The following is a 24055-nucleotide window of genomic DNA, read 5'->3' as shown; positions in this document are numbered from 1 at the left end:
AATCAAAGAGCTAACAACCTCCTAACATATGACAGCTCTTCCTATAGTCACTGCATCCCAGAAGGCTCTCCCTCGGCAACGTTCCCTAAAATCTCAACACTGGCCTAGTCACCCCAACAGCCCTGTCTTTCCACTGACCTTGAGAGTGTCACTGCACAATATACAGTTTTTATTATCAACTTAGTTTATTAGCTTACTTATCTCTAAAAATGTCATACCTAAATTGAAATAGAACTGTCCTCTCAAATCCTCCCATTTCTTTATTGAAGGCAACATATATTCAGATTCAAGTAAATAAATCAACATGCTTGCTAATGTAGCTCCTATAATAAAATTATGGGTTACTTCGGGGGGGGGGGGGGGGGGGAAGAACATGCCTGCAAGCATGTGTGTAAACACACTGTTCATATCACCATTTTGTAAGAGAACCACAGGGTACCAGTCCATTAACTTAAATAAATTGATTTTCATGAAAAAAAAAATAGGAAAAGAATGACACACACACATACACATATATGTGTATGTGTGTGTGTGTATATATATATTATATATATACATATATATATGAAATCTGAATTCTAGCTAACCTCATCCAGATTTTGCAAGAGTTACTTAAAGAATGGCTATTTTGTAGTTTGAAAAGGGTGGTTTTTATATTACTGTCAAGAACTATGAAGGATTTGAGAGTTTACTCACTTTGTAAGCTAACACGTTATTCGATAGTTTCATGGAAGCTGGCTTTTTTGAAGCCTTCAAAGGCAGAGATAGTTTCTCTTTGGAATGAAACTGCCCAGTATAAACAAACAAACAAACAAAAAAAATTCTCTATGCTTATATGTTTATTTAATATCCAATATTGTAAAGATAACATCATCTCCCAGAACAAAAAATGCACATATTTAAGCCCATTATAAAAACTATAGTTTCCTTTGAAGTTTAAGGATTTTGTTTGTTTATTTGTTTGAGATAGGGTCTCATGCCACCCAGGCTGGCCTTTAACTCAGTATGTAAGCCAAGGCTGGCACTGAACTCCTGATCTTCCTGCCTCCACTTCTCAAGCGTGGAGATTACGGGGGAGCACCATCAGGCCTGGCTTTAGGGTTTCTTTCTTGTTCACATACCCAGTGTATGCAGTTACCACCTGACCCTCTTGTATCACTGAAAGGAAACTGGAGTTTAGGAACTGGCTTAAGTACAGATGCTAGCTACTATTACTTCCATGAACAATAATTACTTAGTTAGTTCCTTGAGCCTCAGTTCCTACATCTTTATTAGAGGACCAGGTGAAAATTGTACATGGAGTTGGTTTGTTACAGGAAAAGAAACCCTAAAGTTAAAAGGAACCCAGATATATTATATGTAATATATATATATTAAAGCTACTAAATCACTAAATACTGAGTAGTCAATAAGCAAGCTTTAGAGGAAGATAATATTTTTATTATACTAAGTAAGCACTTTTTGCTCTAGAAACAATGATCTCTTATTACCTAAGTCTGCTTCTATATAACCATTCTTGAAAAAGGATTTTTAAAAGATCAGTCAATACCTCTACTTCTAAGACAGAGTGAACAAGAGAATCCTAGGGGAAACTGTCCCTTTTAACCATATCTGGCAAACATTTCCAGAGAAAGTTAGACTGACATCTGAGTCCTGTATTACCACAAAAGCAGAAGTTGTAAATAAGGAGCAGCCTGTCAAAAGCCGAATGAAGAAATGTGACATTTTATGGAAAATGATGTCACACTAGTTTACCATACCAACATCATTTTTATGAACTTTACTATACATTATAAAGATGCAAATCAGCTTTCCAAAATCAAAAAGGATGGTGGACTATGAGAGAGGGAGGGAGCACAGAAATTCAACACATACTAAGAGTGGTGGTGAGATATTCACAAAGAACCTGTCACCAATAAGCTTAAGGTTTAACAGAGAAGCAAGTTACCTGGAGATCGAAATGATCAGGGCCAATGCAAGAAGGAATTAAACACACTAGTGTTTTAGAGTCCAAAGAAGCTATGTGACTTCTAGCTGAGGCCTGAGAAGGCTTATCAGAAGGCCATGAAAAAAAGCTCTGCTTTTCTGAGATAGGACTTATAAGATAGAAGTTTATTCCAGAGGCCAAGGAAATATGGGGAAGGAAACAGGCTGGCCTGGATCATCATCAGTAGGTAGTAAGCTGCAGTTTCAGTCTGGTAAGAATGTAGTTATCAAAGAGAATGGTGACCCTGGGGTTTACAAGACAAACGGGGTCATAGCAAGAGTGCTTTAAACAGTAAGCTTTACTCTGACTCTGACTTCAGTCACCGGAAGGTTTGGGAAAGAACATAGGGCATCGAAACTAATATTTTAAAATGCTGATCTGCTCTAGCAGCAGAAATACCCAAGCCCTATCCAGGAACACTGATCCAGCCGGTCTGGAGTGGGGAATAAGAACATGAATCTTCAAAGTTCCACAAGGAATTCAGTATACGGTTGGTGGAAAGCTGCTATTAGGTCATTAATGATAACGCTTCATGTGACTAAACCACTCTGTATGGACAGACTGCCAAGTACAGGAGAAGACACTGGAATTGCAAACCCAGTGCACATTCCATCTTTTCCACAGAAAAGACAAGAATAAACCAACCAACCAACAAACAAACAAACAAGCAAACACAGGGCAAAAATACTGAAGTCAAGCCGTGTTAGAGAGAACATGCAAGCCACACCAATTCCGTGGCAGTTTGACAATGACGGGACTGACAAGGAAAGGGGTCATCTGTCCTCACAAACCATCAACGAAGAAAGCTACTTTATAAATACTCCCAGGCACTCACTCATCAGAGGCAAGTCTGAATAATAATATTGCTCAAGTTTGAAACATACGAGAATAAAAGCTTAGAGACACTAAGTTTACTGGATTACATCTTGAAAACAAAAACCACTAAACCTGGATTCAAAACACAAATTTGTCTGATTGAAAAGACTAAACTCACTGTACCAATCCAAATCACACACCCTACTCCAACTTAACATCTCTGCCAACTCTTATCTATCAAACTTGCTTAAGTCCTCTTCTTAAGGGCTAGAGAAAGGAAGAAACTATCAAAGAATTGAACAAGCATTAAGTGCTCATCACATGGCTGGCATTTACTTAGCTGACCATTAACCTATTGTGTTTGCTAGAAGGATCAAAGCAAATCCAGTTGCAAATAGGCACTTGAAGTAGGGAGAAAGAGATACTTTTACAAAGGCATTTCAGAATGAGTTTAGGACCATCTATTTGATAGTACAGCAATGTCCTCACTCTGTAATGAAGGCAAGTCACACTTCAAAGAAAATGGGAAAGGAATTTCTACACCATGTTCACTTTCCAAATATAAGAAAAGATCAAAACTGAATTCAGAGTGGAGAAGGTGGGAGAGAAGGACCTGGATGAAAGGGGTAAAAGAAAAACAACCAAAAAGGTCAAAAAAGTCAGGAAACAGAAGAAAATGTAAGTGCTGATTATGCTGGGCCAAGTCTGCACCTTGCCTGCCTCTCACAAGTTACTTGCTTTACCTAATGCTACCCAGGGAGTATTCAGCCAAGGAAATATTAAGTACAAACAAAACCAAAATGAAAAGCCTGTTTAGCATCCTCGTTTGACAATGGAGTGCTTGGGACATTCATAATCAAGAAAAGGGGCAGAGATAGCAACTGATGACACTCAGGGACAGAAGGCCGCAAGAGTCAAATCCCCAGACAATGAATTACTGAAGACCGCATGCCTCTCTCCTCCTTCAATGACAGGCAATCAAAGGGCTACACACCGCTGTCCATGACTCGCTGTCAAAGAACTACCAAAGGTGTCCATCAGACTGACAGAGCATTTAGCCACTTTTCCTTCACTTTTTTTTAAATTTAAAAAGTTTTAAAAATTTAAATTTTTAAAAAAAAATTACAAAGGTTAAATTTAAAAATCAAAATAGGTCCAACTACTTTGATAAAGTGCAGTGCTGCAGTGAGTCACGATGCAGCCCACATCCTCAGGGCTGGACAGGGAGAAAGAAGATCACATGACTACTGCACAGAAGCCTCAACCAAAAACAGCAGGTCTGATGTCCCACGGCTTTTCCACTTTATGCTTTCCTAAATCCAGCCCATCCTATTCTGAGCTGTCTTCCTGAGGCTCGTATTCACTGGCAGGTAGTCAAGATGAAATAAATAATAAATAAACAGCATCGACTATGGACAAGTATCATGAAAAAGGGAAAGATAGAGAAGAAACCATGGGAGAAGGGAATACTGCTTCATTTCTTACATGAGGAATTCAAGGGAGTCATTTCTGATACCACAGGAACATGAGTGGACACTCCAAAGAGGGGGAGGAAGGCACTTGGGCAGTGAGCTGAGCCCTGCTGCTCACAAGATACAAGTAAGATGGCTGCTGTGAATTGGGGTGGGGCAAACCAGTCCCAAATCCGAAAGACCTTACCAAGTCTGGCACACCGGCCTTCCAAGTATAGAGGTTTGGGGGCGTTCTGAGGGGACAATTGCCAGGACCTGGGTACTCTTTAGGAGTGGCGGGCTACTACCTACTTCTTCAAAACACTGCCCATTACTTTGTTACAAACAAACAAGAGTTCATTTAGGGGGATACATATATCAAAATATTAAGTCAAATACTGATATCTCAAAAAGTCACTTTTAATTCTGTCCAATTTTCAAACTACTTTCCTAACGCAAATGGCTTCAGTTTAATTGGATATGGGAAAATAGATGAAAAATATAATTACTATTATCTAACACACATGACAGGAACATAAGTAGTGTACCCATCATAAAAATAAATTAATCCATCCCTTAACAAACAGGAACTACAAAAATAAATGTGTACATAAAAGGCCAAAATACGGTAGGTTTAGTATTTTTTGAACTGAGAAGATCTTAAATGTACTGATGATATACAAAATACAATCCCTCCCCCTAAACTGAATTTATCAAGGGAGCTGGCTTTTGTTTGCCCACAAATGGACATTTAGCTAGTTTAACCATCAACTATCCCTACGTTCTGGAACTCATCATAAAGAGGGGGGAATGCAGCATGCCTGGGGGGGGGATAAAAAAATGGCACATGAACTATAGTACGTAGATGACTACTAAAGCTTGCCATACGTTTTCTAAACTAAGCTTCAATCAAGTTCATCTCAAAATATGGTGGACAGACAAGAAGTCTGAGGTTCTGACATATTTGAAAGATAATAATCAACTGAATATTATGCCAGAATCAAAACTAAAAAGCAACTCTTCACATGTAAGTTAGTTCTTATGTCAGCATTAATATACAAAAATAAATTTTAAAAATAGAGCTCTAGGTGCTGGAGAGATGGCTCAGTGGTTAAGAGCACTGGCTACTCTTCCAGAGATCCTGAGTTCAATTCCCAGCAACCATATGGTAGCTCACAACCATCTGTAATAGGATCTGATGCCCTCTCCTGGCATGCAGGTATACATACAGAGCATTCATACATAAAATATAAATTAAAAAAAAAAAAAAAAAGTTCTCAAACTGTCAAGATCAAAAGCCAGGCTTGATCACAAATCCAGGCGTGGTCATAAATGACTTAAATCTCAGCTCTCAAGAGGTAGAGGCAGGGCTGGTCTACAAAGCAAGCTTCAGGCCAGCCAAGGCTACATAGTGAAACCCCATCTCAAAACAAACAAGCAAACAAAAGACCAAAAGGAGCAGAATTTGGGGGCTAAAGCTATAGTTCAAAGGTTCAGAGTAGTTGCTGCTCTTGCAGAGGCTGAGTTTGCTGTTAGCTTCCACACCACTGGGTGGCTTACAACCCCCTGTAACTCCAACTCCAGGGTTGCTGACACCCCCTTCTGGCTTGCTCAAGTACTGTCCTTATGTGCACATACCCCACCTCCTACACACACACAGACACATACAGGCATTATTAAAAATAAAATAAATCTGCCGGGCGTTGGTGGCGCACGCCTTTAATCCCAGCACTCGGGAGGCAGAGTCAGGCGGATCTCTGTGAGTTCGAGGCCAGCCTGGGCTACCAAGTGAGCTCCAGGAAAGGCACAAAGCTACACAGAGAAACCCTGTCTCGAAAAAACAAAACAACAACAAAAAAAAATAATAATAAAAAAAAAATAAAATAAAATAAATCATTTAAAAGTAGCAGAATTTTAAAATAAGAAATCTGAAGCTTTGGGATTTCCCTAACTTTTGTGTGTGCGCTTACATATGTGGTGTATCTCTATGTGCGCATGTGCAGGAGCACACGCCCACGTGCACAAGCCCACATTTACACTGATGGGAGGACAGGTCATTGGACAGTCTTCTCTGTCACGGCCTCATCCCCTTGAGGCACTCACTGAACCGAAAGTTTGCTGTTTGGGCTATGCTGGATGGCCTGTGAGTTCTCTGGATCTTCCTTCACCCTGCAGTACTGGGTGGGGCTGCAGACATGCATGACCAGCCCAAGCTTTTACCGGGGTACCTGGGATCTGAACCTAAGTCCTTGGACTTGAGCAGCAGATGCTCTCACCCATTTCTCTCATTCTTCCACTCCGTAGCTTTTTGGCATAATTTTCTAATTAATGCATCTTGCACACAATTTCTACGACTGAGAACTCAGCAATTGAGCAAAAATTCTAGATTTCTTCCGAGTTTGTGCTTTGAGCATTTCGGCAACTGCAAACATTGCTTACAAGACATCTCCTGCTCTAAGCAGTAAGAGATGAAGACAGGAAAAAGCAATTTGTCCTATCAAGGCAAACATTGACACATCTGAAAGTTTCACAATGTCGGACCCTAGTTTAGATGTACAGTTTACCAGACTATTCTAAATTACTCCTGACTCATCAATAGAGGAGGTCTATCCCCACTGCTGTCTTTGAGGCAGAATCTCACTCTTAGGCCTAGGATGGCCTGGAACCTACTAGTTTAGGCTAGCCTTGAACTCGTAGCACTCATCCTACCTTGTTCTCCTGAGGGCCTAGATTACAGGTGTGAACCACTATGCTCAGTTACTGTCAGCTATCTTTGAGTTATTTAACTAAAGATTTTATTTATTTTATTTAGTAAACATTTTTTATGCTAATCCTACAATTGACTATCTTTTCCAGAGAACCAGAGAAAATAAGCTAAATCCCCATGAAGACTCCTATACACCTCCCTGATATTCTTTGCGGAGCACCCTAGCAGCCTTTACATCCCTAGACTTGTGCCATTACTGTAGAGCTTCTAAATCCAAGAGTACAGCATAGGCATGTGGGTGTGGCCCTCATACATACAGCATTTGATGACTAACTACATCATCTCTAAATGTCGATGTTAAGATTTTATTAAGTAAATGTATTCCTATAAGAATTTCTAATTACACCCTCTCAAAGTTTATTTAAAATGAGTTTCTGTGGTCTCTAGGTAATCCATAATAAAGGCTTACAATGTATTTCTAATCCCAACACTTCAGAATTTTATTCTACTTACAATAAAACCACAGTGCCACATAAGCATTTATAGAAGTCACAAAAACTACATTCTTTTGGCAAATTCTTACTACTGAGAAAAAATTTTAGCAAGAATAAAATGCAATATATACAAGAGAATACAAAACATCTTATTTACAACAGAGGGCAAAAAAACAAAGTACTCATGCTATGGCAAGGAAAACTAGACCTATTAACTATATTTTAAATACTATAAAATACTACATTAAGCAACCAAGAGACCAAAAATATTCTTGGCTACAATTACAAATATAGGTAAAATATAAAAAGGCCGGTGGTTTGGGTGATTTCTTTTTGAAAATTTTCTCTGAAATTACGGGTGCATATTTTTAAATTAAAAATGGAAAACAGCTATTTCCATTCCATCTAACCCTAACATATAAAAAGAAAATAACACATGTTGCTAAACTTAACTCAGAAGTGCCATTAACTACATCACATGTGGCTGAGAGTGCTAAGATAGAAATACTAAGTCTATTTACATTGTTAGAAAGCTTGCTAAATCTTAAAGCATGTACTCAGGAACCACAAGATGTTATTCTGCTCATCTGAGGGATTTCATGTCATGTCTGTTTTAATTATATAACCTCCCCATATTTCTGGAACTGAAACAGCTATTTTTGTCTGATTAAACTTCTGAAGCCCAGAACTGGTGGGCAAAGACTACCAGGCTTGTCCAACCCGCAGCCCACTAGCCATATGCTAACTATGAATGCAGTCCAATAAAAAAAAATCATAAATTTACTTAAAACATCTTTAGGAGGGTTTTTTTTTTTTTCTTTTTTTTTTTTCAACTGCATTGCACAGTTCTCAAGCATGAACTGTGTGGATGACCAGGCTGTGTTGCTTGCTAAATGCTGGTCACATTGAAAACTACTCAAAAGGGGGGCGGGAGATCTACATATACCAAACATTTACAGTTAGACCCAGGAAGATCAAAGGTAAAGCATGAATGACAGATATGGAGAAAATCTACAAACCTGTAGGAAAAGGAGAGAGGAGTGAGGAAAAACTATACTAGAGTAGGAGCTCACTGGCCTACACATGAATTAACAGTAAACTAATAACTTACTCATTAAATACAGAATCCCCGTGCTCCTGGGGAGTTCATCCAGGAGTTACTTCCTTTTGTTCATTGGCAAAGAGCTGCCCATACATTTGAGTTAAGAACTTTTACCAAAACTATCAAAATATGGAAGGCTCCAAATCCAATTATTGAATGTTCCCTGATGGCTAAAATAAACCACAGCTCAACCTAAAATTGCAGAGGAAGAAACAGAAAAAGGGAAGCTCTCTGGTCCATCAAATAGCTAGTGGATGACAGGTCCATATTCCTAGCACCTAGAAAGTAGAGGCAGAAGGATCAGGAATCAGGTCATCCTCAGTTACACAGTAAGTTCAGTCTGGGCTACCCAAGTCCCTTTCTCAAAACCTAACCAACCGAATGAAAGAAGCCCTTTAGTCATCCCCATCCTTAGACCAGAGACACCATTAATCTCTAGTATTGACTTGTGAGGAGAGTAGAGGACTGAGGTTAGACTGAAATCTACTGTGTACAAATTGCAAAGGTGCATAACTATTATCAGAGTAAGGACCAGCCTGCATCCCTGCCTCATGTATGTTTACTTCCCATTTTCTCCACAGGAAGGTAGGAGAGATCAAAACTAAACAAAACAAGAAGGAAGCAAAGGATTCTAAGAGGATGTGCAGCTAAAGGAAGAATATCAAGGTATTAGTAGTTTAAGAATTAAAGCGCACAAGTGCTTATTACCTCTGAATTAACACACAGAATGGGGCCTAACATCAACCAATCAGCACATTTTCTTCTTCTGTAAAGCCCAATAAAAGCCACATTATTATCAGGTGGCAAGTACATTCGAGAACAAGAGTCCTTAACTGATTACAGATGTTCAGTTATATTAAGTCAGGTTGCACCACGAGCAAAAAGTCACCAACTAAGCTTTAGTACAAGCTTCTGAGAGTGCTCTATTCTGAGTGACATCAAGGGTTAAGTGGCTTTTCTTGCTCTCCCACACCTCGTCTTCCTACATTCATGTTGACTATTGACCTCATACTGAAAATACAGTCTGTTCAGACTAGCTACAAAACACTCACCTCAGCTTTAGTTTTCTTTCAGAAAAGTCTTTTCATGCCTTTATCCTATATCTACTCATTCACACTAATAACTCCAGCTATACTTTGTAAATCAAGACAACTTTTCCAAAAGCTATCTGTTGACTGCTGTGGGATGTCCTGTATGCTGTGAATATATGTTGCTATGATTGACTGATAAATAAAACGCTGATTGGCCAGTAGCCAGGCAGGAAGTACAGTGTAGGCGGGACAAAGAGAGGAGAAGGCTGGGGAGAAGAAGGCTGAGTCAGGAGACACTGCCAGCCGCCACGAGAAGCATGATGTAAAATACCGGTAAGCCACAAGCCACATGGCAAGGTATAGATTTATAAAAATGGGTTAATTTAAGATATAAGAACTGATAGCAAGAAGCCTGCCATGGCCATACAGTTTAAGTAATATAAGTCTCTGTGTGTTTACTTGGGGGATGCGAGTGGGAGAGATTTGTCCTGATTGCTGGCAGGCTGGGACACAGGAAAACTTCAGCTACAGTTGATCACAATTAGTTTCATTCACACTAATCATGAGTGAAATTCAAAGAGCAGCATGGATCAATAACCTCAATGACTTTTTAGAAAGCGTCACAAAAATTAAATAAGACTCAAATGATGAATAAGTGTAGAAGCATATTACTACAGATTATCTTTCTGAGGAACCAGATAACACCTTTCACTGACATCCAGTACATAAGACAAGACCACGGCAATATCAACAACAAAATCCATGAAATCAGAACCCCAAGCTTCTGTAAGAAATTAAATTTCTGTAATAAATTTCTATTAGAGCAAATGGCAAAAATCCCAAGACATAGGGAGCCTATTTATGAAGAGCTCCAGATAATTCTAGAATTTACCCTGGCATACTCAAACAATGCTTATACCCAGGATAGTTAATAAGAGTTTCTTATGATCAAGATCCACAGCCAAGCATTGTACCTCATACCTATAATCCCAGTGTTAAGGGGCCTGCAGTAGGATTACCAAGAGTTCAAGGCCAGGCTGAGTGACACAGTGGGCTCCTGGTCATCTCTGGCTCGAGTGTAAACTCTGTCTTGAATAAAACAATAAACGAGAAAGAGTTCTAGTTAGGTGTGGACCTTTGAATAAAAAACACCTCCCACAGGCTCAAGTATTTGAATACTTGACCTCCTACTGATGGTACTGTTTGGGGAGGGTGACCATTAAGAGGTGGACCCTTGCCAGAGGAAGTGTGTCACTGGGGCCAGACTCGGGCCCCCTTACAGTTAGCTCCCTTTGCTTCCTGCATGTAAATAAAGACATAATATCTTAGCCTTGCTGCTCCGACCACCTGCCACCAACCATGCCTTGGCCACCATTACGACTCTCCCTCTGAAACTGTAAACCAAAATAAACTCTTTCTTCCAGAAGTCAGTTTGGAGCATGCTGCTTTATCACAGTAACAAAAAGCAACTAATGCGCTAGGCAAGGTGGTGGGGGTCTGATGCCAACATTTGGGAGACAGGCAGAAGGGTCAACAGGAGTTCAAGGTCAACATAGTGACTTCCAGCCTGAGCACATAGAGAGATCTTGTCTCAAATAACAAATGACAATCAAAACAAAAAACAAACAAACAACAACAACAAAAAAAAAAAAAACCCTCTTCTAGATAAAATAAGCCCCCTCCAAGGTAACAAGACAAAACTGTTCCAAGTATCTGATAAACTGTCCCATGCCTAGTTTAATTTAAAAACAACCACTGAACCCAGCACATCAATGTTGCTCATGTTAATGCCAGACACACTGTATTTTTGGAAAACACAGTTCATAAATTGTGTTAATGAAAGTTCTTCAAAGTAAAATATCTGATTAAATGAGGCAAATCATGTATGATGTTAACAATTCTCTTCCATTAATTGATCTAAATTATTGATCCATTTTTTAAATTAAAAAAGGTTCCCCTCCTATTTGATCTGGTTCCTCCCTCTAGAACCTTCCCTCAAATGCAGATCATAGGCCTAGTCACACACTCCTACTGGTACAATGCACATCCACTAGCAAAGCATTTACGCATATTGTCGTATGTGAAGGGACTCTGGCCAGCCCAGGCCTGGCAAACATGGCTCTGGCAGGCCTTGCCCTTCTCTCCCATTCCCTCTGCCTTGCTAAAAACCACTAGATTACATTCCTAAAGCTAGCCACCACGGTCTATTCCCTTATGTGGCCTCCTGAGGCTGACTTCCAAGCTTAAGCTATCAAAAGCCCCCTTTGGCTCACCTAATTTACACACCTAATTAAAATTAAGCACCTCATCCTAACACAGGGTTTCGGCCTTTACCTTTATAAACTGCCATTTTCCTATGTGCCACGGCTGTCTCCTCTCTATCCAGAGGCAGTCTTTTGTCCCTCTGGGACAAACACCCCTACCCCCTTTCCCTTCTCCCTGGTCCCCTACCTCCTTTACCACTGCATCCTAGCCCATTCTAACAGCCCTCCCCTTTTTTCTCCTCTTAAAAATTACACCTCCAAGGTCATTTGCTGCTGTTTTCTGCCTGAGTCAGAAAGCAGCCACTTTAACTTTCCTTTTCTGCTTAATAAAGGATCTCTCTGTGAAAACAGGTGTTTGGGTGTGGTTTGTGCTTAATCTGGGGTCCGAGAGAGAGGCCCTGCCATGCAGGGGTCTCCTTCAATATACTTATAAGCTTGTTTGAAAGTGATGGACATAAATAGACATTAAAGTAATTTGCTGAAGAATGAGGTCACATGTAAAGTCAGACTAGGCCCAGAGGGGTAGAGAATCAATCCTGAGATCAGGCTCCGGCAGGAAACAAGGGGTGGAGGGCGGAGCTTCAGGAGGGCCATCAGTGGGAAAACTCCACGGATAAGTACACTTTCTTGTGAAGAAAAAAGGCAGTGCAAAAACTTCTCAAAGTTCTATGTCAGCCAGCCAAGACAGCAGGGCTGATATGCTGATTCACACTGATCTATTTACTCCTACAAAGCCTATGATTTAGAACAACTAAAATAATAATAATAATAATAATAATAATAATAATAATAGTACACCTCTTATTTTACTTGATTCATAAACTGGTTAAGTCTCACCTGTCATAGGTTCAAACAGCTGATTAGCTTCTAGGTCAGTGAAAGTACTGCAACAGACGGGACATTTGAAGGAAGCCCGATTGGTGGAGTTCCTCTCATCCGTTTCAATCCGCCTCCTCATATGGTCCAGTTTATATTTGACTACGTTAACCAGAGTGCGATAATTGATGAAGTAGTAGTTATGGCGCGTGGTTTTCCCATCGGCAGCAGTCTCTACCCTCATTCTGCATTTGATGAACTTGTCTCCCTTTAAATTATTCAAAACCGATCGAAGTTGCTTCCGATCAAACTTGAGCAGCTCCAGCATGTCCTCTTCTTTTACACAGGGGTTGCGGATCAAGATGTCCAAAGCCAACACGTGCTCAATGCCGTAAAAGCCCCGGATTACATACTTGGCTAACCGCTTCAATGCTGCTGGAACCTCGGTGAGGACATCAGGGTCTGCCATCTTCAACAGCAAGCTTCAACTTCAGCTATATGGGGGGGAGGGAGGGGAGAGGTATTAGTAGGTATGAGGACATGATAATCATTTTAATCTACAACTACCTCTTACTGGTAACTATCATTATTCTCAAAGTGCCACAAAAGCATTCAGCATTGCTTTAAAGATCTCTAACACTTAAATATTTAACAGAAAGCCAGGATTTTCCTCTAGAGTACACAAAAGACTACACCTAAAAAATTTGACATAATCCTTCAATAGTTACTTTTATGATCAACAGTGTGCTAGACTCCAAAACATTATCTATTATTTCTGACAATGATATATTACATCAACTCCATTTTATTTCAAAAAGAGAAACAAAAAAACCCTTGAGAGTGCTCACTCACTATTCTTAATAGCATGCTCTCTAGGAATGGCTAGAAATCCAGAGATTCCTAGCAATTACCCTAGATTTTATTTCTTTTCAGTAAAACTTTCCTGCTAAGATTCAAGAATGTTTTACATAGTCACACTTTCACGATGAAATCACAAAAAAAAAAAAATTCCCCAAATAATAAACACATAAGTAACTGCCAGTTGGGATGACAAAATTAAAGACTGTCATAACTGAAGGAAATCACTGCTAAAACAAAAGTGCTCTAGCAACTTTGCAAGTTAACTCTGATCATTAAGTAAACACCTTCTCCATCTTAAAAACTGGAGGGAGGGGAGAGGGGGAAACAGATACCCTTTACTACCAGGTCCCTTGAAGAGCGAAGCAGAGCTGACAGTGTCTAAATTCTCGGCCACAGCCCAGCAAGCTGACCCCTCCAAGTCTGACTTGTGAGGCACCTGCGCTTTGCACCCGAGTCACAGAGGCTGCATTTTGGGTCCTGTATGAACCTGATTAAAGCCTTAGATAAACTCAAGCCCTGCTTTACTCTCAGAAGGAAAATGGGGTACTGTGATGAATAAAAATGCTAAGTGGTACCTAAGAGGACTTATTAATTAGGCCAGCTTCCACATAACTTTAATATGACCAAACTGAAACTAGCCAGCCGAGCCACAGACTACACCTGGAATTTCTGTATGATAGAGACTTTTTTTTTTGGTTTTTCGAGACACGGTTTCTCTGTGTAGCTTTGTGCCTTTCCTGGAACTCACTCTGTAGCCTAGGCTGGCCTTGAACTCACAGAGATTTGCCTGGCTCTGCCTCCCCAGTGCTGGGATTAAAGGCGTGCGCTGCCACCACCGCCCAGCTTAGAAAAAAATTTTAATAGACATCCTGCTGAACTATTTCTATGAGCAGTCATATTGTTATTAATACCATTTTCAACTGAATCTTTAATTTGAACCTGAAGACACCAACCCTATTAATGCTTCTTTCTGTAAGAAATAGTATCTGCAGCACTATACTATTAAGTCCTAAATAACCAATGTTCATACTTTTTATGGGGGTAGGGGATGGGGTGGGGAGGTAGAGGGGGTTAAGGCCATATCTATAATAAAGGAAAAATAAAGTTACAATATATATTTTAATCCACAGTACTCAGGCATAACCATTACACACGTGGAGATAACAAGGGAGCATCTGGACTCACTAGGTCCAAACTGAAGTCTGAGAGCCTCTCTGTCACCCCAGATGTTTAAGAATGCCTGGGTTCACTACCAACTCAGAATCACGGCACACCATCAGATACATTTGATCTCCTTTCCAATTTTGTACTTAAAAAACCAGATTTTGCTTTTTGTTTTGCATGCCCAGTTGCTGACAGAACATATGGGTTCAGAAGCATCCAAAAGACTGAAGGCCAGACGAACGTCAGCATGGCCTATCATTTTCTGTCTCACCTTTCATTACTCTCCTCTGTCCCCATCCTCACACACTCTAAGACTCAGACCACTGGTTCTCAACCCTGACTGTAAAGCAGAATCCTCCAGACAGCATTTTAAGCATACTAACTAACCCTGGGCCCCATTCCCAGTGGCTTTTTTTCAGTTAATACAGAAGGGCCAGATTAGGAATGCCCCTAATTTGAAAATCCCTTTAGATTAATCTAATATGCACAAAGTCCCTGATCATCGCTCCAATCTGTCCCACGGCTATTGTGCGTACAGGAAATGAACATCCTGTATGGAGAGGCCCCTGTACTACTTGCCGTTCAGCCTGTTTCCTTTGTCTGATAACCTCTGGGGTCTTGATCAGTGCAAAGGAGCGACATCAAGACTTTTCTAGTCAATAGTTTGAAGCTTGAAAATCCCAGGTCAATTTCTTAGTGTTGGCTCCAGAAAATCCACAACCTCAGTTTCTTCACATATGAAGTTAAAGTGCCTTCCTCACACAGATAATGTATGAATTAAATCAGATCATTAATACAACATGTTCTGCTTCTGGGCTGGTATATGGGTTCCACTGAACTACTGGCGGTCAGAACAAAATCCCCCAGTTAACTGATTCTTACGCCAGGGAGCTGATCTGAAAGTGGTGGCATTGTGGCTGTATCAGGAGCCGTAGTAATAAAACCTAAACTTAGGAAGAAATGCAAGGACATGATAAATGAAATTTACCACAGAAACAAAATCAAAAGGACCCAACGATGTACGAGGAAAAGATGGTAATAGCTGTTTTGAGCCATTGTAAGAAGGGAAAGTACCAGAAGCCCGTCTGATGGAATGCCGTGCTTTTCTCTGAAGACACAAACAAGGTAGCTGGACTAATGAAAGCTCAGGTGGGCTACCTAGTTCAAAACCCTTACATTTTAAACCCTCCTTCCTGACCAGGGCTCCACTCCTTCACCACTTCCCCAATCAAGATGAATCAAGATTGTTCGATCTCTGGATTTTAGATCAAGTTCTGAAACCGGCAGCCCATATGAAATGTTTTGAACATCTTATGAATTGGTTGTCATCATTTAAAAATCTTGAGTGCATGTAAATTTCAACTTCCCACTCCTCTTGAAAACTGGAAGTCAGTGAAAAAAAGTGAGTCCACATTTCTACATTATTTAGTTTTAGAGCAGTTGACACTCAGAAAGGAACTTCTCTGGTCTCTTAATTCTTTTTGGTATAATAGCTAATGGTCTTCATTCTCTTTCTCTGCTCACAGTAAGCAGGCATCTCCCAACTTCGCCCTACCCAGTTCAGACCAGTACTCTAATTGGACAAACATTTAAGGACTACTGTGCCTCAGATGTGGAGTTGGGAGACACAAGTTGACATCACTCTGCTTTTGCCATAGTTAGCCTCATGTCCACACACGTTTTCCCTCGGCCCTCAAAGCCAAGCCCAAACCTTTCCCCTAACGTCCTCAGGCTTTGGGTGACGTTTCCTGGCCTTCCCAAATTCCCAACAGTGGCATCTAATACTCTCCTCCTTCACATTTCCTCATAATTTGTACAGTTTCTACCTACATCTCTAAGACCAGAAACTTCATCCTGTTCAAACACTAGTACCTAGCATAAGCTACTCAAGTACTTAAATCAAACTTCCAATGCATCTTCTGGGCACGTGTTCTTGTAGCACAGACAGACGTCCTTCCAGCTTCCACAGAATTAATCCACTTGTTTCACACCTGCATCCACAATAATGACAGCAATAAGTCATCCTTTTCTTTTTAAACCTGTAACTGCTTTAAGCAAGGAGTGACGAGATTAAATTTGTGATTTTTAAAAGAGACTACGCTGGATGAAAGGTGGAGTTGGATCAAAGAACAAAGTGGGTGCAGGACGCCCGGTTAGTTAAGACGACTTCAAAATATTACTTCCCAAGTTCTAGGAGAACTTGGATTCTACACGGCTTCTACGGCTTTTCTGTTACTGTACTTCAGGAACTCGCCATCTCTTCGTACTGTAAGGGGCCCACGACGGAGGAAGCTCCGGACCCTGGTGCCCTCCACCAGCTGTGCTCAGGGGTGTCCAGACCCCGAGACCCCCACAGACCCTCAGACGCGCCCAGGGGGCTCCCGGGCCACAGTCGACGCCGCCGAGCCCCGTCCTACCCGAGGTCTCACATGGGCCGCTCCCGGCAATGGCTCTTTGGAAGACTAAGAAGAGGACCAAGGCAAGAGGGTGGTCGAGGAGAGGGGACTAGAGAAGGCGGGGGCGGACAGGAGAAACCATGAAATCAGACGCCAGATCAGAAAACCGGGAACAAAGATCAGGGAATAAGGTTTACCCAAGCGGACGCTCGAACACTCCCACTACAGCTGCCTCAACTACCGGCTTCAGCCAGCCCACGCCACTCGCGAGACGCGGACACACGCCTAATTCCTGCGACCAGTTTGGAAACCGCCCGTTCGACCGCACGGCGAAGCTTTCAATCAAACCCAGTCATGCTCTGACCGACCAATGAGATGGTAGGCCCTGCCCTCAAACCCTGCTCTGATTGGCTGAGGATCCAGGAACGGGCGTTACCCTTAAGGAAATCGTGGCAAGATGGCGTCCCTGGATCGGGTGAAGGTTCTGGTGTTGGGAGACTCAGGTGAGCCGCTTAGCCCGCGTCTGGGACTCCCGACACGCCCGAGCTACCCGATACCCCTCACTCTTCGCTGTTTTGCCCCAAAACTTCCTAGCGTTTGGGTTCATGGCCGAAGTCCTTTTCAAGACCTTAAAACTACACTTCCCAGAGGACTTTGCTCCTTTGGACGACGTGGTGGCGTGGCGGGAGGTGGGGGGCGCGGAGCCCGGGTCTTTCTCTGCCTTAGCTTTTCCTTACGTCGGTCTCCCAGGCGACCCCAGCCGAGAGGATATTGTCCATTCCTTTATGGCTCTTGTTAGGCATACATAAGTTGGTAAAACCGCACCTTCGGGAAACTTTGTTCATTAAGTCAAATATACACTAAGAATACACTGACGTGTATTAATTCCTTTAATTCTAGAATCAGACCTTTAACTCCATTCTACAGATGATAAAAGCTCTACAGCTGGTTCGAACCCAGAGTCGTAAGCTGTAGCATGCAAAGTGATATTAGATGGTAGTCATGATTTCCTTTGTAACTTCCTTGTTCTCATCTAATAGTTGACTACCTATTAGGTTTCAAGATGTACGATATACAGAAATTTTATAAGAGCCACAATCTGAAGTAGCTTAATGCTAAGCACAGTTTAATTTAGTGTCAAAATCTTTTTTCTACCTTGAACATTTTAGAACTGCTATTGAAGTCTTTATTTCCCTCTCCTGCCTCGTTATCCTTCTCTTTCCCATTTCCAGCTCTTAAGAACTTCAGTGTACCCTGGCCGTGCATTGTGTAGATGCACTTTTCTGGAGATGACCGTTTGTGCTCTAAACAGACATTTTGCTGGGTCTTTGGAAGTAGAGAGGACATATACCCCAAATAGCTGACTTATTTCATTCTAAGACTGAAATCAGTCCTAACTTCCACAAATCTCCTCCCCCTTTTTGACATTTCACCCCTTTTATAATTTTTTTTAATTTTGTTTATTTTTGAGATTATATATTTTTTTTTTCAGAGACAGGGTTTCTCTGTGTAGTTTTGGTGCCTGTCCTGGATCTCATGCTGTAGACCAGGCTGGCCTCGAACTCAGAGATCTGCCTGGCTCTGCCTCCCAAGTGCTGGGATTAAAGGCGTGCACCACCACTGCCCAGCTGAGATTATAATTTAATTAGAATGTTTCTCCCTACCCTTTCTTTTCCTCTAAACCTTTAAATTTACCCCTCCCACTTTTCTTCAAATCCATGGCCTCTTTTTTATTATTATTATTAACTGTTATTGCATGCTTATCTGTATTTGCATATGCATGTATATTCCTAAATATAACTGGTTAAGTCCATAGAATGCTACGTGTTTATATGTTTTCAGGACTGATTGTTTGGCACTGGGTAGGACATCCTTTCCCGTTTTACTTAGTTGTCTGGTGTAGGGGTGAGGCCTCATGGGGTGTTGTCGGTTCGTTGTCCCCGTCTATACCCCCCCCACCCACCCCACCCCTGTACAGTGTGGCATGTTCTTTGGCGTCATCCTTGCTGAGCTCATGTTTAGACAGTCATGTTGGTGAGACTTCATGGGTGTAGCTTCTGATGTTACTAGGAGACACAATCTCACAATGAACTCCCTTGGCTCTTACAGTCTTTCCTCCCCTTCTTCTGTAATGTTCCCTGAACATTATTATGGTGCAGGAGTGTCTTATAGATGTGGCCATTGGGACTGGGCTCCACAGCTCTGCATTTTGATTGGTTGTGGTTTTCTGTAGTGCTTTCTGTCTGTTGCACCGTGAAGTTTCCTTGATGAGTGAGGACTACACTTATCTGTGGATGAAAGGACATCTGTTTATAGATTGATGTTAATGTTTCAAAATTCTTAAAGAAATGGATAGTTAACCACTTGCTGTTCCCTAGGATTTCATCTGTTCTTACTGCTGAGAACTTTGTTTCCTTTTGGCTAACACACCTAAAGCATTTAGTTCACAGAGAGCTAAATAAACTATATAATATTAATACATAGAGATGCTGATCCTATATAGTTAAGCCAACTTTGGGCTTAAGCATGTATCAAGATGATAACTAGCCAGGCGGTGGTGGCACATGCCTTTAATCCCAGCACTGGGAGGCAGAGCCAGGCGGATCTCCTTGAGTTCAAGGCTAGCCTGGCTACAGAGTGAGTTCCAGGAAAGGCACAAAGCTACACAGAGAAACCCTGTCTTGAAGAAGGAAAAAAAAAAAAAAAAAAAAAAAAAAAAAAAAACAGATGATAGGTAGCCTCCAACAGAAACTTACATGTAAACCCTAAAATCAACAATATACTCTGAAGATGGCAGGCACTATGCAGTAAGTATAATGACAAAGATGATTTTGAGTGCCCTCAAATCTTAACGTTTATATGTAAAAGGATATAATGGGACCCTGAGAAAATGTCTGCTTCAATTACATGAGATGTTTAATTTCTTTTAATATGTAAAGAGGTCCTATAGGGCTGGATGTTTCTCCACAGTAGAGCAGAGCACTTCCGAAGCTTGTACAAGAACTTGTATTCAATACCAGTATCACAGTATGACACAAAAGGTCATGTAAGTTAATAACACTAAAACCCATTATTAGCTAAATGGGCAGAGTGCATCAGCAGAAAATTCATAAGAATGAGAAAAATTAATTTGCAAACATGATCCCCAGCAAAAGCAACAAATGCCCTTAATGGCTGGACCATCTCTCCAGCTCTTCCATCTTGTATTGCTCTTGTTGTTTGGGGGTGGAAGTGTTTGAGACATGGTCTCACTGTGTAGCCCTGGCTAGTGTAGAACCAGGCTGGCCTAGAACTCACTAGGTAAACCAGGCAAGCCTAGAGCTCAGAGATTCGCCGGCCTCTGCCCTCAACCTTCTTTTTACGACGACGACATCTCCCCTTGGCCTGGAGCCCCTAAGCTAAGGTTGTCGGGCTAGCAAGCCTGAGGGACTGCCTGTCTCTGCCTCCTCAACACCGGCATTACAAGCATGCTCCTCTGTGCCGGGCTGTGGTGTGTCGTTTTGTGGATGCCGCTCTGGTTCTCAGGCTTGTCGGGCAAGCGCTGAGCCTCAGCCAGTTTTTGCCGTTTCTAAGTAACTGTGTATATGGTCACAATAACAACATGTTCGTAGAAAACCCCATATAATTAGCAATAGTGGTCCAAGGTGGTTTTTTTCATTTTTATACTTTCTTAGTTGTTAGAAATACAGCTTTCATAATAAAAAGTAAACATGAGTTGGAGGCCTATATATAATATTGCACACAGAGAGATTTTTCTGAATTTTTCATACAATTAACAGTTCATAGCCACTTAAATGAATGAGTGACTCCATACTAGGATGTAAATAGATGGTTCATCCCTTTCCTCTCCATCTAGATCTTCAAGAGGTGCCCTTTAGTGTTAGTGACAAGCACTTACCTGAGCACAAGAGATCTAGAAAGAGATAAAATACTGCTTCAAAAGAAAAGGCCACGATGAAGAAAAGAGAGTAGAATTATTATTATTATTATTATTATTATTATTATTATTATTCAGAGGATAAATCTGGGGTGAAGTGGTTAGCTGCTTTTTTAAAACCTATGTGTGAGAACTAAAGTCCTTTGAGTATGGATCATGACATCATGAGTCCTGTCACTGATGGAATTCAAACAATTTTGTGACATGTTCCCTGGCTTACAGGCAGTAATGTGGATGTCCCATTTAGGGCTATGTATTCAGCTGACTAGAGCCCTTGTATCTTCCACAGGTGTTGGGAAATCCTCACTGGTCCATCTTCTGTGCCACAATCAAGTGCTGGGAAATCCATCTTGGACTGTGGGCTGCTCGGTGGATATCAGAGTATGTGTTCTTATTTCAGTTTTTTGTTAGTTATATTAAATTACAAGACTTACTTAAAATTAAGTAATATGATAACTGGGATTGATTTAGCTCCTACTGTGCATCAATACTGTCATCCCTTATTTAATCTTAAGTCATGAGAAAGTAAAAAAATGACCAAATTCCTTCAACTCATAAAGCAAATCAACACATGAACCCAGTTGTCTGATTGTACAGGCTTTTATTTTAATCACTATATTTTGAGAATTCAGTTAATAGTCTCCATAAATAATTCTGCCTAAACCTATAGCTCTAAGGCTGCAAACTTGTGCCCAGAAGCACAGTGTAAAAGCAGAATCTTCCAGAGCCTCATGTAGATCACCTGTTCTATGTCACATTTAGGTATTCAGTGCAGTTTCCCTGAACTAAGTGTTAATATTTAATTCTGGGCAAGTCTGTCGTCTGTTGGCACGTCTTCTTACCATTGAATTAAGAACAAATATGGGGCCTGATTAGAACAGCTCAGCAGGGCAAGGCCCTTGCCATCAAGGCTAAGGACCTGAATTCAATTGCTACCAGATCACATGGTGGAAGGAGAGAACTGACTCCAGCAAGGTGTTCTCTGGCCTCCATATGTGCACCCTGTCACCCCGAAAACATACACACAGGGGAATAAATAAACATAAAAGAAAATGGGAGGAAATAGGAAGAAATGGTAGTTATAGTAATAGCTATTTTCTTCTGTTCTTTGGAGCTGTGGTGTAGGCTCTGACATGTCAATTAAAAATCTTCTATCCAGTTAGTTATTATTCTCTCTTAAGGGAATTGATTTTCTCCAGCTGCTTTTTTAAAGACTCTTTTTGTCTGGTGTTTTGCAGTAATGCTACCCTCACCTACATCGTAGTCCACTTCAGTCACACCCATTATCCTATCAGAAGACGTACTGTTCATATTTCATTTCTCAAACGATCCTTCTGTTTGTCTCTCTTCATCCCTCTATTCCTTCCTTTTGAATTTCTAACACATTTGCTGTTTATATCTTCATCCCCATATATCCTTTTTTTTCCCCTCATTTTTCCTAGCTGCCTTCTGGAAGATGCATTCATCTCTGCCTCCCAATTGACTAAAACTTCTCAATTATACCTAATATAATGTTAATATATTCATTCTGTTTTTCAAGTAATACAATTTTTAACTTCTTGAAGTGTCTATTCATTCTTTAAATGTCAAGTTTTTCAAAATCTTATTTTTCATTGTGGATTTTATTTTTAATGAACTTATTTTCTACATAGTCATTTTGTGGTTTATTTTGGATTATAGTATCTTTTTTTTTTTTTTTTTTCAAGACAGGGTTTCTCTGTGTAACAGCTCTAGCTGTCCTGGAACTCACTCTGTAGACCAGGCTGGCCTCAAACTCACTGAGATCCACCTGCCTCTGCCTTCTGAGTGCTGGGATTAAAGGTATATGCCACCACCACCCGGCTGGATTATAGAAATTTTTAAGGTGAAGTGAACATCCCACTTGTTATATATGTTTTCCTACTTTATAGAACAAATCTTGTATGATTTGTAATTCTTGGAAAATGTTCTATCTTTTAGAGATTTTTCCTTGTTTATGTACATCAGTGTTTGCTCAAATGTACATCTGTGTACCACATGTGTACAGTGCCTACAGAGGCCAGAAGAAGGCATTGTGTCTCCGAGACTATTGTTACAAATAAATGTGAGCTGCCATGTGGGTGCTGTGAATAAAACCCAGGTCCTCCAAAAGAGTAGCCAGTGCTCTTAATCTCTGAGTCATTTTTCCAGCTCCATGTTCATACTTTTCTTTAAAAAAACAAAACCAAAAAAAAGTCCCACACCTTGTTAGGGAATCCCTGTGTGCTATGTTGTGCAAAAATCCCCGATTTGCTTTGTTTCTGTTGTTGCCAGGGAACTAGCAAGTTCAGTGGTGCTCAGAAATGCTATCTCAGACTTCCTGTGCCATCTAAATATCATGATTCCCCCCACCACCTGATTGGCCACAGGCCTGAGGTTTACATTTCATGTGTATCTTTTATCTATTCTATGGCAGCCCACCTACAGTCCCTGACAGGATTCCCTGATCTATGGACAGTTCTTTTAGCTGCCTCCTCCCCTGACTGAGGAGCTTGTCCAGGGTTCCCATTTCAAGATGGGGATGGCAATCTATTCCTTATCACTCAACCACACATGCTTTTTCCTTAAAAGCTGGAAAAGGAGTCCACCATTCCTGGTTTCCCACTAACACCCCAGGCACCAGCCCTTAAGCTGTGTCTGAGTCTGTGGCATTTCCTTCACCTTGAATTGTAAGGTTTTTCTTCATTTCCAGCATCTATGAATATCTCTTCCTTTCTCTTCCTCGATCACTAGTTTATGTTCTCTGTCTTTCCCTCTCTACTTTCTGCCCTTGAAATATTTTTATAGCATTTCTTTGAGTTTGGAGTAGAAAGGACTATAATCATTTCAGCCTAATATGTGCTTATATTCTTAGCTATGTAAGAAAACTAGCCAGGTGGTAGTGGAGCACTCCTTTAATCCCAGCATTCGGGAGGCAGAGGTAGACGGATCTCTGTGAGTTCGAGGCCAGCCTGGGCTACAGAGTGAGTTCCAGGACAGGCTCCAAAGCTACACAGAGAAACCCTGTCTCA

The 24055-nt window shown here is 41.0% G+C and overlaps 2 protein-coding genes across 4 annotated transcripts in view; one reads left to right on the top strand and one right to left on the bottom strand.

Annotated features, from left to right (window-relative positions):
- The window catches only part of Gtf2e1 (general transcription factor IIE subunit 1), a 31255-nt gene extending 13832 nt beyond the window's left edge, over nt 1-17423 (bottom strand). Inside the window, exons 1-2 of one of the 2 annotated variants that reach the window (XM_028894988.2) lie at nt 17111-17423; nt 12690-13162 (exon numbers count right to left, since the gene is read on the bottom strand). In XM_028894988.2, coding sequence (XP_028750821.1) covers nt 12690-13137 — 448 coding nt within the window. In that variant the 5' untranslated portion in view covers nt 13138-13162; nt 17111-17423. The remainder of the gene's footprint in view (nt 1-12689; nt 13163-17110) is intronic. The other variant, XM_028894987.2, reaches the window with a different exon arrangement.
- A 26-nt stretch (nt 17424-17449) lies between these two features.
- Nucleotides 17450-24055, top strand: part of Rabl3 (RAB, member of RAS oncogene family like 3) — a 42441-nt gene continuing 35835 nt past the window's right edge. The window contains exons 1-2 of one of the 2 annotated variants that reach the window (XM_037209767.1): nt 17450-17592; nt 21316-21407. In XM_037209767.1, coding sequence (XP_037065662.1) covers nt 17465-17592; nt 21316-21407 — 220 coding nt within the window. In that variant the 5' untranslated portion in view covers nt 17450-17464. The remainder of the gene's footprint in view (nt 17593-21315; nt 21408-24055) is intronic. The other variant, XM_028894986.2, reaches the window with a different exon arrangement.

This window comes from Peromyscus leucopus, chromosome 12 (assembly GCF_004664715.2).
Source record: "Peromyscus leucopus breed LL Stock chromosome 12, UCI_PerLeu_2.1, whole genome shotgun sequence".
NCBI classification, from domain to species: domain Eukaryota; kingdom Metazoa; phylum Chordata; class Mammalia; order Rodentia; family Cricetidae; genus Peromyscus; species Peromyscus leucopus.
Note: the sequence above shows the minus strand (reverse complement) of the source record. Positions and strands in the feature narration are given on the sequence as shown.